The sequence below is a fragment of the Parambassis ranga genome, chromosome 10 (assembly GCF_900634625.1).
Source record: "Parambassis ranga chromosome 10, fParRan2.1, whole genome shotgun sequence".
Taxonomy (NCBI): domain Eukaryota; kingdom Metazoa; phylum Chordata; class Actinopteri; family Ambassidae; genus Parambassis; species Parambassis ranga.
The window spans coordinates 3,029,595-3,040,596 of NC_041031.1; the positions used below are offsets into that span (position 1 = coordinate 3,029,595).

Genomic DNA, 11,002 nt, shown 5'->3' on the forward strand with positions numbered 1-11,002 from the left:
ACTCATTTTTGTTTGTATACACAGAAAAATTCCATGTGTAGGCTGTTGAAGTATCTGCCAGCACAAACCCCTTTGTTGCAACCATGCGCTGATCAATGGAAATGTTCTCATGTGGCTGGACGTGTGCTTTGCAGGCTGGAGAAAATAATAGTGGATAAAAATATGTAAAAGTCCTTCACTGTGAGCTCCTCCCACCTTTACTTCTTCCCAGCTTGTAGTCTTTTGGCAGCATTGGCATTTGTATTGTTTATAATAGTGCGGACAACAGTGGTGGGGAAAAAACAGCTGGAAGAGAGAAAGTGGAGACCAATTCGATTTCAATTCAATTCAGTTTTATTTATATAGCGCATATTACAATCAGACATTGTCTCAAAGCGCTTCACAGGAACCCCCCTAAGAGCACTGTGGCAAGGAAAAACTCCCTTTAAGAGGAAGAAACCTTGAGCAGGACCCGTCAACTTAAGGGGGAACCAGTCCTGCTGCTAGTCAGAGAGGATGAGGGAGAGAGAGAGAGAGAGGGAGAGAGAGGATGAAGGAGAAAGAGAGAGAGATAGAGAGAGGAGCAAACATGATACAAACATGGTACAGTACAGAGCAAACATGACAGCAAGATGAAACAGTGATTATATTGCAATAGATATCTATATATATCGTCGGTCCATAAGTAGGAATAGTAATTTGATAGTAAAGATGAGCAGCAGGGGCTAGTGAAGTCGATGAGCACAGGAGAGACTGCAGGTCAGTATGCAGGTCTTGAGACCTGCAAAGAGAGAGAGCGAGAGCGAGGCACAGAACTACAAGGAAGACAGTTAACACAGATTATGAGACGATATTACCCAGTATGATCCAGACTAAGGAGAGTGGAGGAGAGGTCAGAGGGTGTTCAGAGGATCGTGTTTGTGCCCCCCGACAACGTAGAGCAAGAGAGACTTCACGGGCCGGACTGCAGGTCATCATCCAGGTCTTGAGACCAGTGTGAGCCAGACTAAGGAGAGAAAAGGAGAGGTTAGAGGGTGAGAGGGAAACTGCTCAGTGGATCATGTTTGTGCCCCCCGACAACGTAGGCCTAGAGCAGCATAGATGTGCTATGCTGCTAAGGCTAACTGTACGCCTTACTAAACAGAAAAGTTTTAAGTCTAGTCTTAAAGGTGGAGGCAGTGTCTGCCTCTCGGACCCAGATTGGTAACTGGTTCCATAATAGCGGTGCCTGATAGCTGAAAGCTCGTCCTCCCATTCTACTTCTATGAATCCTAGGAACTACTAGTAAACCTGCACTCAGAGATCTGAGTGTCCTATTAGGAACATATGGTACAATCAGGTCCTGCAGATACAATGGAGCAAGTCCATGAAGAGCCTTGTAGGTTAGAAGAAGGATCTTGAAGTGTATTCTTGAGTCCACTGGGAGCCAGTGAAGAGACGCTAGGACAGGAGAGATATGATCCCTTTGGCTGCTTCCTGTCAGAACTCTAGCTGCTGCGTTCTGGATCAGCTGCAGACTGTTGATGGAGTAATGTGGACATCCTGACAATAAAGAGTTGCAGTAGTCCAGTCTTGAAGTGACAAAAGCATGGATGAGCTTTTCAGCATCACTCTGAGAGAGGATGCTCCTGATCTTAGTAATATTACGCAGGTGAAAGAAAGTGGTCCTGGAGACCTGCTTAATATGAGAGACAAACGACATGTCTTGATCAAAGATAACTCCAAGGTTCCTCACAGTCGTACTGGAGGCCAGAGTAATTCCATCCAGAGAGAAAGTATTATCTGATAAACTAGTTCTGAGATGTTTCGGTCCAAAAACAATGACCTCAGTCTTGTCCGAGTTTAATAGTAAAAAGTTGGAGGACATCCAGTCCTTTATGTCCTTTAGACACGCCTGTAGTCTGACTAGCGGCTCCGTTTCTTCAGGCTTCATGGATAAATACAGCTGGGTATCATCAGCATAACAATGAAAGTTTATGCCGTGCTTCTGGATGATGTTTACTAGAGGGAGCATGTAGAGGGTGAACAGGATCGGTCCGAGCACAGAACCCTGTGGAACACAGTGGTTAACCCTTGTACCTGTGGAAGACACATCGTTAGTGTGAACAAAATGAAATCTGTCAGATAAATATGATTTAAACCAGCGCAGTGCTGTTCCTGTAATCCTGATCTCGTGTTCCAATCTGTGTAGCAGGATGCGATGGTCTACGGTGTCGAAGGCAGCACTGAGATCCAGTAGAACGAGTACAGAGACGAGACCCCGGTCCGATGCCATGAGGAGGTCATTGGTGACTTTAAGCAGTGCTGTTTCTGTGCTGTGATGGGCTCTGAAACCAGACTGGAAAGCATCAAACAGACTGTTACTACACAGGTGGTCATTTAGCTGACTTACAACAGCTCTTTCGAGTAGTTTGGAGATAAAGGTGAGGTTGGAGATCGGTCTGTAGTTTCCTAGGACGTCCGGGTCCAGTGAAGGTTTTTTAAGTATCGGAATGATCACAGCAGTTTTAAAAGCCTGTGGTACATATCCTGTTCCCAGAGACAAGTTTATCTGTCCTAATATAGAGTCTCCGATCGCTCATGATGATCAAATCATCTGATTTAGAGGACTGCCACATCCTCTCCATCCTACGTGTAATCCGTTTCAGTGATCGGATGTTTGAGTTGTACCACGGAGCTAGCCTCTTCTGGTTTGTAGTTTTCTTCTTCTTCAGTGGAGCAATCCTGTTTAAGACTGAGTGTAGTGTGTCTGCAGTGTTGTTGACAAAGCGGTCCAGCTCTGCAGGAGTAACATTTAAGTCGGTACCCCCATCAGTACTTGGGACTGTGGGGAGTACTGGTAGGATTGCTGTCCTAAACTGCTTTACGGCGTCTTCAGACAGACATCTGCTGTAGTAGACCTTTTCCTTAGGTGCTGGTAGGTCTGAAAGAGAGAAGTCAAAAGTTATTAATGAGTGATCTGAAAGAACAGGATTTTGAGACCACACTAGCAGGTTCTCAGCTTCCAGGCCGTAGGTGAGAACCAGGTCGAGGGTGTGACTGTGACAGTGTGTGGGTTCATTTACTAACTGAGAGAACCCAACTGAATCCAAGAGTGAGTTGAAGGCAATCTTCAGACTGTCAGAGTCGACGTCCATATGAATGTTAAAGTCACCCACTATAATGACTTTATCTGTGCTAAGCACTAAACTTGATAAGAAGTCTGAAAACTCCAGCAGGAACTCTGAATAAGCAGCAGCAGGTGGACGATACACTACGACGAGTAAAACAAATTCTGACTTCTTCCAGCTTCCGTGAGACAGGCTGAGAGTGAGACTCTCAAAAGAAGTATGAGTAGACTTAGGTTTAGGATTCATCTGAAGGCTGGAGTGGTAGATTGCTGCCACTCCTCCTCCGCGACCTGTAACTCTAGGAACATGACAGTTAATATAACAGGACAGAGTTGATTCATTTAAAGCAACATATTCTTCACCCTGTAACCAAGTCTCAGTGAGACAAAGTATATCAGTGTGATGATCAATAATTAGATCATTAACTAAGAGCGACTTAGAGTGTAGGGATCGTATGTTAAACAATCCACACCTGAGTGTTCTGTTACCTTGTTCTATGTGTTTGTGTGTGTTAGTGTGTTTTTTTATGAGGTTATTATGATTAATATATCTTAACTTGTGTGCTTGATGAACTGTGGGAGGACGTGTGACCGTCACCACTTCAATAACATTATTAAGCTTAGTGTTTCTATGTGTATTTGTGTTTAATGTGTTTCTAACTGAGGGCGGCAGTCCTCCAGAAGCAGCAGAGAGGTGTGTAGGACAGCGACTCTGCCTCCTGGCCTCGACCCTGGGTTGTCAGGTTGGTCTAATAAACTTGGCTATGTTGCTAGAAATCAGAGCTGCACCACCCTGGGTGGGATGGATGCCGTCTCTCCTAATAAGGCCAGGTTTCCCCCAGAAAGTTTCCCAGTTATCTATGAAGGCCACGTTGTTATCTGGACACCACCGTGACAGCCAGCGGCGGAGCGAGGACATGCGGCTAAACATGTCATCACTGGTCAGATTTGGGAGGGGACCAGAGAACGCTACGGAGTCCGACATGGTTTTAGCTAAATTACACACCGACTCAATATTAACTTTAGTGACCTCTGACTGGCGAAGCCGGGTGTCATTAACACCGACGTGAATTATAATCCTACTGTATTTATGCTTATCTCTCGCCAGCAGCTTCAGGCTACCCTCTATGTCGCCCGCTCTGGCCCCCGGGATGCACTTAACTATAGCCGCTGGTGTCGGCTTTACATGCCGCAGAACAGAGTCGCCAATAACCAGGGTCGGCTTCTCAGCGGGTGTGTCGCCAAGTGGGGAAAAACGGTTTGATATGTCAAGCGGCTGGTGGTGAACCACGGGCCTTTGTTTCGGGCTACGCTTCCTTCGAACCGCCACCCAACCTCTCTGACTTCCCGGCTGCTCAGGGGCTGCCGGGGTGCGGATAACATCAGCTAAGGCAGGCTGGTCCGCACAGGCTAACTGCTGCTGGCTAGCTGCTGTGGCTACAGGTCTATTATCTAACATGTGGAGCCGACCCTCTAACTCGCTTAGCCTCGCCTCCAAGACTGTGAATAAGCTACACTTTGTGCACACCTCACGCTCACTAAAGGAGGCAGAGGAGTAGCTGAACATGTCACACACCGTGCAGTGAGCAGGAGAGGGAGATGCAGAGCGAGTGGAAGAAGCCATGCTAAGCGCTAATGCTAACCGCTAAGTTACGGTAAGCTTCGCTACAGTGGTAAACGAGAAGGGAACCCAGAAACTCGTGCACTTAACTCTAACACTACGGTGCTTGTGTATTACCACAATAAAAGCAAACACAATATGTCTAATGCAGAAAGTCCGTAGCACCAACAGCGCACACCAAGTGAACAAACAGGACAGTGTCAAAACAGGAAGTGACGCAATACAAGACCAGGACCTTGTTGTGTCAAATGTGGGGCCAGGGTTTCTAGCAGGCATTGTCATCACTGTGACACAAAATACAAATTAAAAATATATATTTATTCAGTGGTCTATCTATCTCTCAGCCAGATCAACGCATGCAAAGCTCCTGGACAACATACCTGTGCCGTGTGCTCAGAGACTGTGCTGAGGAGCTCGCTGAGGTGTTTACAGACATCTTCAACATCTCACTGAGCCAGGCTGTTGTCCCCACCTGCTTCAAAGCCACCACAATCATCCCTGTGCCAAAGAAGTCCACCCCGTCTGCTTCAATGACTACCGTCCATTAGCACTCACTAGGGTTGGGCGATATTGGCAAAAAAATTAATCACGATTAATTGACGATTAATTGATGACAATTGCACTTACATGTTTTTGACTCTAAATCGCCACATTGTTCTAAAATGATCCTGACAAATCATCAGTCAAGTGAATTCCTTCATTCTAACAGGTTAAAATGTTAAGTAGTTTTGAAGTGGGGGGGGGTCACCAGATACTCCAGCAGCTGACATAACACTTCCTGGTGTTGTTCTGTCCAGGTGATTGGCTGGTTTGATGACAGCTGGTCGGACTTCTTCCCTTTCCCTTTATTTCTATCAGCACCTGTCCTGGGGGCTTTACTGCCTAGAGTTTTTTTTAGTGGAGAGCAGGCTGTACAGTGGCTTTGCAGTGTGGGAGAAATTTAGAATGTATGGGCAGTAATAAGACAGAAACCCTAACATTTTTCTCAGATCTCCCACTGTTTTAGGCTTGCGGTCTTTAAGAGTCTGCACCGGCGCTATCTCAGCAGGATCCATGCAGTAACCATCAGATACAATTTTTCCCAGGAACTTCACCTTAGCTGTCAGCTTTACACCATGAGCTTGATAACGATGCAGCACCTCTCTCATATCCTGAGGATCGGCGTCAAACGACTTGCTGTGAACCAGATTGTCATCCAGATATGGCTGACATGTCTCATCTCTGAAACATATAAGGCATTCCTCCATGCTATGCAGGAACTCTGCTGGAGCTGATGACAGGCCAAACGGGATCCTTACCCACTCATACAGACCCCAAGGTGTTATAAAAGCTGTTAGTGGTCTGCTATGTTCTTCCAGATACCCTTGGTAGTAGGCCTTACCCTGGTCCAGCACTGAGAACCACGCACTTCCAGTCATGCTGTTCAGCATGTCCTGCACTCGAGGGATGGGATGGCAATCTGGAATAGATTTCTGGTTGAGTTCCCTATAGTCCACACATAAACGCAAATTCCCATCCTTCTTGCGCCCACAGACAATTGGGGATGAGTATGGGGGCCGGGACTTTTGTATCCATCCTCTGTTTACTAAGTCCTCCAAATACTCCTTTACTTCCTTATGGAGTGGCTTAGGCACAGAGGTGTAGGTGCGCCTTACCGGGGTTGTGTTACTCAGCCAGATTTTTAACTGAAGGGAGGGGATGCAACCTACATCGTCATCATCTTTCGAGAATGCAGCACAGTCTTCACGTAGCATCTGCCTCACTTTTTCCTGCTGGTCTAGACTCAGGCGGTCCACTGACACTGGTGGGTCCCATAAATCCTGGCTATCTCTCTTCAGCTGTACATGCTTAGGACTGACACCCGGTGGGACCATAACTGTTTTGTTTTCAGTGGCACTGACTGGTCTTGCATCTACAGGGTAAAGAGCTTTCATTTGTTGTAACTGTCCGAGCACTGTTCGGGGGACAAGACAAATGTCACAACTGCTCCTATTACTAACTGGAATAGTTACCCTAGACCAGTTTCCCTTCTGCAGGCAGATGACAGTTTCAGGGATATTTACTCCCTCTGGCCATGATGAAGTTTCTTCTGGTAAGAACAGAACTTCCTGTTTTGTGGAGAGGGGACCTGACTTCACAAAGCATTTGACGTTTCTGGTCTGTCCTGCTGGAATCTCTATGTTCTGTCTCCCCACTTTTACCACACCCTCTTTCTCTTCCAGGTTGCTGTTCTGCACTAACTGTATCAACACATTTACTTTTTTACAGTCAATAGATGTCAGGGCTTAGCGGAAAAGAGGACACAGGCGCAGAATGCGGTGCAGTACTCCGAGCAGAGTCTTTAATTAAAAAGGCCAGGAGGGCAAACAGTCCAAAGTCCAAACACAAAATCACACTTGACGTGGAAAAAATGCAAAAGCAAAACTTGATCACTAACGAGAGTCCAGAACAAGGCAAGGCAAAGTTACCAGGAGATCGCGAGGTCAAGGCTGGTAATGTGCACCCACATTACCCAAGGTGACGAGACAAACTGGCACCAAGTGCAGGGAGGACGTAGACTATATACACAGGGAGCAGGGTAGACAACTAGACACAGGTGTGACACATGAGGGAGGATCAGGTAATCACCGGGAGGAGGAGGGAGAACACAAGGAGGGGGAAGTCAAGACACCTGAAACGAGAGGAGAGTCAGTGATACAGAACTTAACAGGAAATGCCAAAATAAAACAGGAACTAACAAACCAAATTCAACACAAACGCCCCGGCTCAAACCTGAAACCCTGACAGTACACCCCCCCCCTCAACGTGCGCCTCCAGGTGCACCTCCAGGCTTGTCCGGGTGGCGACGATGGAAGTCACGGATGAGGGAGGGATCCAGAATGCGGGAGGTGGGGACCCACGACCTCTCCTCAGGGCCATAGCCCTGCCAGTCCACCAGGTACTGGAGGCCTCTGCCCTGTCGTCTCACATCCAGTAGGCGCCGGACGGTGTAGGCTGGCTGACCGTCGACCAATCTTGGAGGTGGTGTGGCAGGAGGCTGAAGAGGGCTGGAGATGCGGGGCTTGAGCTGAGACACGTGGAACACAGGGTGGATTCTCATGGTGCGTGGTAACTGGAGTTTGACAGACAAGGGGTTGATTATCTTGATTATTTCAAAGGGGCCAATGAACCTGGGGGAAAGTTTCCGGGACTCAGTGCGGAGCTTGATGTGGGCAGTGGAGAGGTAGACTGACTGTCCAACGGTGTAGGCAGGGGTCTTGGAGCGGTGACGGTCAGCCAGCCTCTTGTTCTGGGCAGACGAGCGGAGCAGGGCAGCTCGGGCCTCCCTCCAGATACGCCTGCAGCGCCGGTAGTGGTGTTGAACGGAGGGGACGGAGATGTCTGTTTCCTCCTCTGGGAAGAGGGGGGGCTGGTATCCCAGGGAGCACTCAAAGGGGGAGAGACCAGAGGCAGAGGAGGTCAGAGAATTGTGTGCGTACTCTACCCAAGGGAGGTCCGAGCTCCAGGTGGCTTGATGGCGGGCACAGATGCAGCGGAGGGCGGCTTCCAGGTCCTGGTTTGTCCTCTCCGTCTGGCCGTTGGACTGGGGGTGGAACTGTTGTTGAAGTAAAATCTTCTGGATCCTTTCGTTCATTTTCCCCGGTTCTTTGATTAAGAAGAAGTGGACAATATCTGGTCTCAAAATTACAATTTATTCTAACAGTAAAGAAGCAAATTCTGAGTCACACAAAACAGAGGCCTCTGTGGTTGCCTAGCCTCACAGCCAGAGAACAATATGCCATTCTTGTAAACACCTTTTATCCTATCTTGAGATCCCATAAAATCATGTCCTTCCCTAACTCTGCACCAATGGGGTCAGCTCAACTGATATTTAGTTTACCTTATTTGGTAATGGGTAAACCTTAGAGTCAGGATAAAACAGAAAGAAATAGCAGGGGGTCCCCTTTTGTCAGTCGTAAACCTAAGTTGAAGATAAGTTCTCCAGGAGAATGATCACTGTACCATACGAGTGACTTTATGACGCCCCATAAAAGCTTACACCTCTTCCCCCATGTAAGTTCACTTTAAGTCCTAACATCTCATAAGCTGTGGGTCAAATCTGAAAGTGACCAGGAAAACAAACTCACAGGAAGGGTGGGTCGTAAAATGGGGTCATAGGGGATGAACACATTACTTCAATCAAGATCTAGATTTACAACCTTAGCTTGATATCAACCAGAGCTGTCTCCAAAGAGCAGACAACAGCTAACAAAGGAAATGAATTACAAAAGTCTATGAGAAGTAGGGAAATTACACACTTCTCAATACCTTCAGTATACCTGTCTTCCTTTGATTTTCTGTAAAACTTACTTAACACATAAGTACTAATAAAACACATTACAGTAATATGCATACAGAAATGAAAACTTCATGTTAGGGACACACCTCTAGATATGTGGACCCACACCACATAACAACATCATACAAAATAAAATCTTTCACCTAACAGAACCCTGAGGAGAGGCTAGCAGAAGGACCAAACGCAGCACAGAAGGACCGCCAGACCTGAGAAATAAACTGGGGCCCGCGGTCAGAAACAATGTCATTTGGGATGCCATGGAGGCGGAACACATGCTTGACTAGTAGCTGGGCAGTCTCTGAGGCAGTGGGTAACTTAGATAGGGCGATGAAATGTGCTGACTTAGAAAACCGGTCTACAATGGTTAGGATGGTGGTTCTGCCCTTAGAGGGGGGAAGTCCAGTGACAAAATCTAATGCTATATGGGACCATGGCCGGCCTGGCACCGGAAGGGGATGTTGGGGGGGTTGGTTGCTCACCTTAGCCAGAGCACAGGTTGAGCAGGCTGCCACAAACTCACGGACGTCCTTGGCCAGGCCTTCAAAAACCTTCAGCCGACGGAAAGCGGCGTCTACGTTGGCTGACCAAACGAAGGGGACGGAAGGAGACGTGAGACCCGTGAGGGGGGCCGCCACCGTGCTGTAGCTCCTGATGAACCTCCGGAGGAAGTTGGCAAAGCCAAGGAATTTTTTTAGTTGCTTCCGGCTGGACGGGGTCGGCCACTCCAGCACGGTTTTGACCTTCCCCGGGTCAGGTCTCACCTCTCCTTCCGCCACAACAAAACCTAAAAAAGAAACAGAAGGAGAGTGAAACTCACATTTACCAGCCTTGACAAACAAGCGGTTCTCTAGCAACCGCTGGAGCACTAGCCGAACGTGCCGCCTGTGTTCAGCCAGGCTCCATGAAAATACCAAAATATCATCTAGATATACAAAAACAAAGCGATACAAAAGGTCTCGGAGTACATCATTTATCAAGTTTTGGAAGACTGCGGGGGCATTAGTGAGGCCAAAGGGCATCACCAGGTATTCAAAATGCCCCAGATGTGTGTTAAAAGCAGTCTTCCACTCATCTCCCTCCTTGATGCGCACCAGGTGGTAAGCGTTGCGCAGGTCCAACTTCGTAAAGAAGCGGGCCTGCTGGAGGGACTCAAAGGCGGAGTTCATGAGTGGTAGAGAATAAGAGTTGCGGGTAGTGATGCGGTTAAGTTCCCTGTAATCAATGCAGGGCCTGAGGGTTCCGTCCTTCTTACCCACAAAGAAAAAACCCGCCCCCACCGGTGATGAAGAAGGACGGATGATGCCGGCTGCCAAAGAGTCAGAAATATACTGCTCCATCGACTCTCGCTCCGGCCTGGCCAGGCTATACAGCCGGGCTTTGGGCAACGGGGCCCCGGGCAGGAGGTCGATCGAGCAGTCATAGGGCCGATGAGGTGGGAGGGAGAGGGCCCGATCTTTACTAAAAACTGCAGCCAGGTCATGATACTCGGGAGGGACGAGAGACAGATCAGGAGAGGGCGGCGTCTCCGCTGGGCCAGAAGGGTTCGTGGTCGGGTGCTGAGCTGAGCGCAGGCAGGTGGCATGGCAGTGATCACTCCAGCCGGTGAGGCGGCTGGAGGGCCAATCAATTACCGGGTTGTGCAAAACTAGCCAGGGGTGACCCAGAACTACGGGGTTCTGGGGGGAAGAAAAAACATAAAATCGAATGTGCTCGTGGTGATTTCCAGAAACAATAAGGTGCACGGGGTCAGAAATAAACTTAACAGTGGAAACTAGGCGACCGTTAAGGGAGGTAACAGAGATGGGGAAACTAAAGGCTCCAGGCGAACCCCCACCTGCCTGGCCAGCTCAAGATCAATTAAATTCTGCTCGGAACCAGAGTCAACAAGGGCAAGAACGGAGGTGGATCCCCCCTTGAACATAAGTGTGGAACTTAGGAGACATGATTTAGAATT

The 11,002-nt window shown here is 48.1% G+C and overlaps 1 protein-coding gene across 1 annotated transcript; it reads right to left on the minus strand.

Moving 5' to 3' along the window:
* Nucleotides 1-1,099: 1,099 nt before the first annotated feature.
* On the minus strand, nucleotides 1,100-6,583 carry LOC114443000 (uncharacterized). The gene is made up of 3 exons (XM_028416903.1): nucleotides 5,708-6,583; nucleotides 2,588-3,689; nucleotides 1,100-2,556 (listed from the first exon to the last, which is right to left on the minus strand). Exons 1-3 carry the CDS (start codon nucleotides 6,581-6,583, stop codon nucleotides 1,100-1,102), a joined length of 3,435 nt encoding a protein of 1,144 aa, XP_028272704.1.
* Nucleotides 6,584-11,002: the final 4,419 nt, after the last annotated feature.

Excerpts from the sequence above, each read along its gene's own strand:
- LOC114443000 (XM_028416903.1), bottom strand. The coding sequence starts at position 6,583 with ATGGTCCCACCGGGTGTCAGTCCTAAGCATGTACAGCTGAAGAGAGAT. Across the intron at positions 3,690-5,707 it reads AAGACCGCAAGCCTAAAACA|GTGGTGACGGTCACACGTCC; the intron begins GTGGGAGATCTG and ends AATGTTATTGAA. Across the intron at positions 2,557-2,587 it reads GATGGAGAGGATGTGGCAGT|CGATCGGAGACTCTATATTA; the intron begins CCTCTAAATCAG and ends GATCATCATGAG.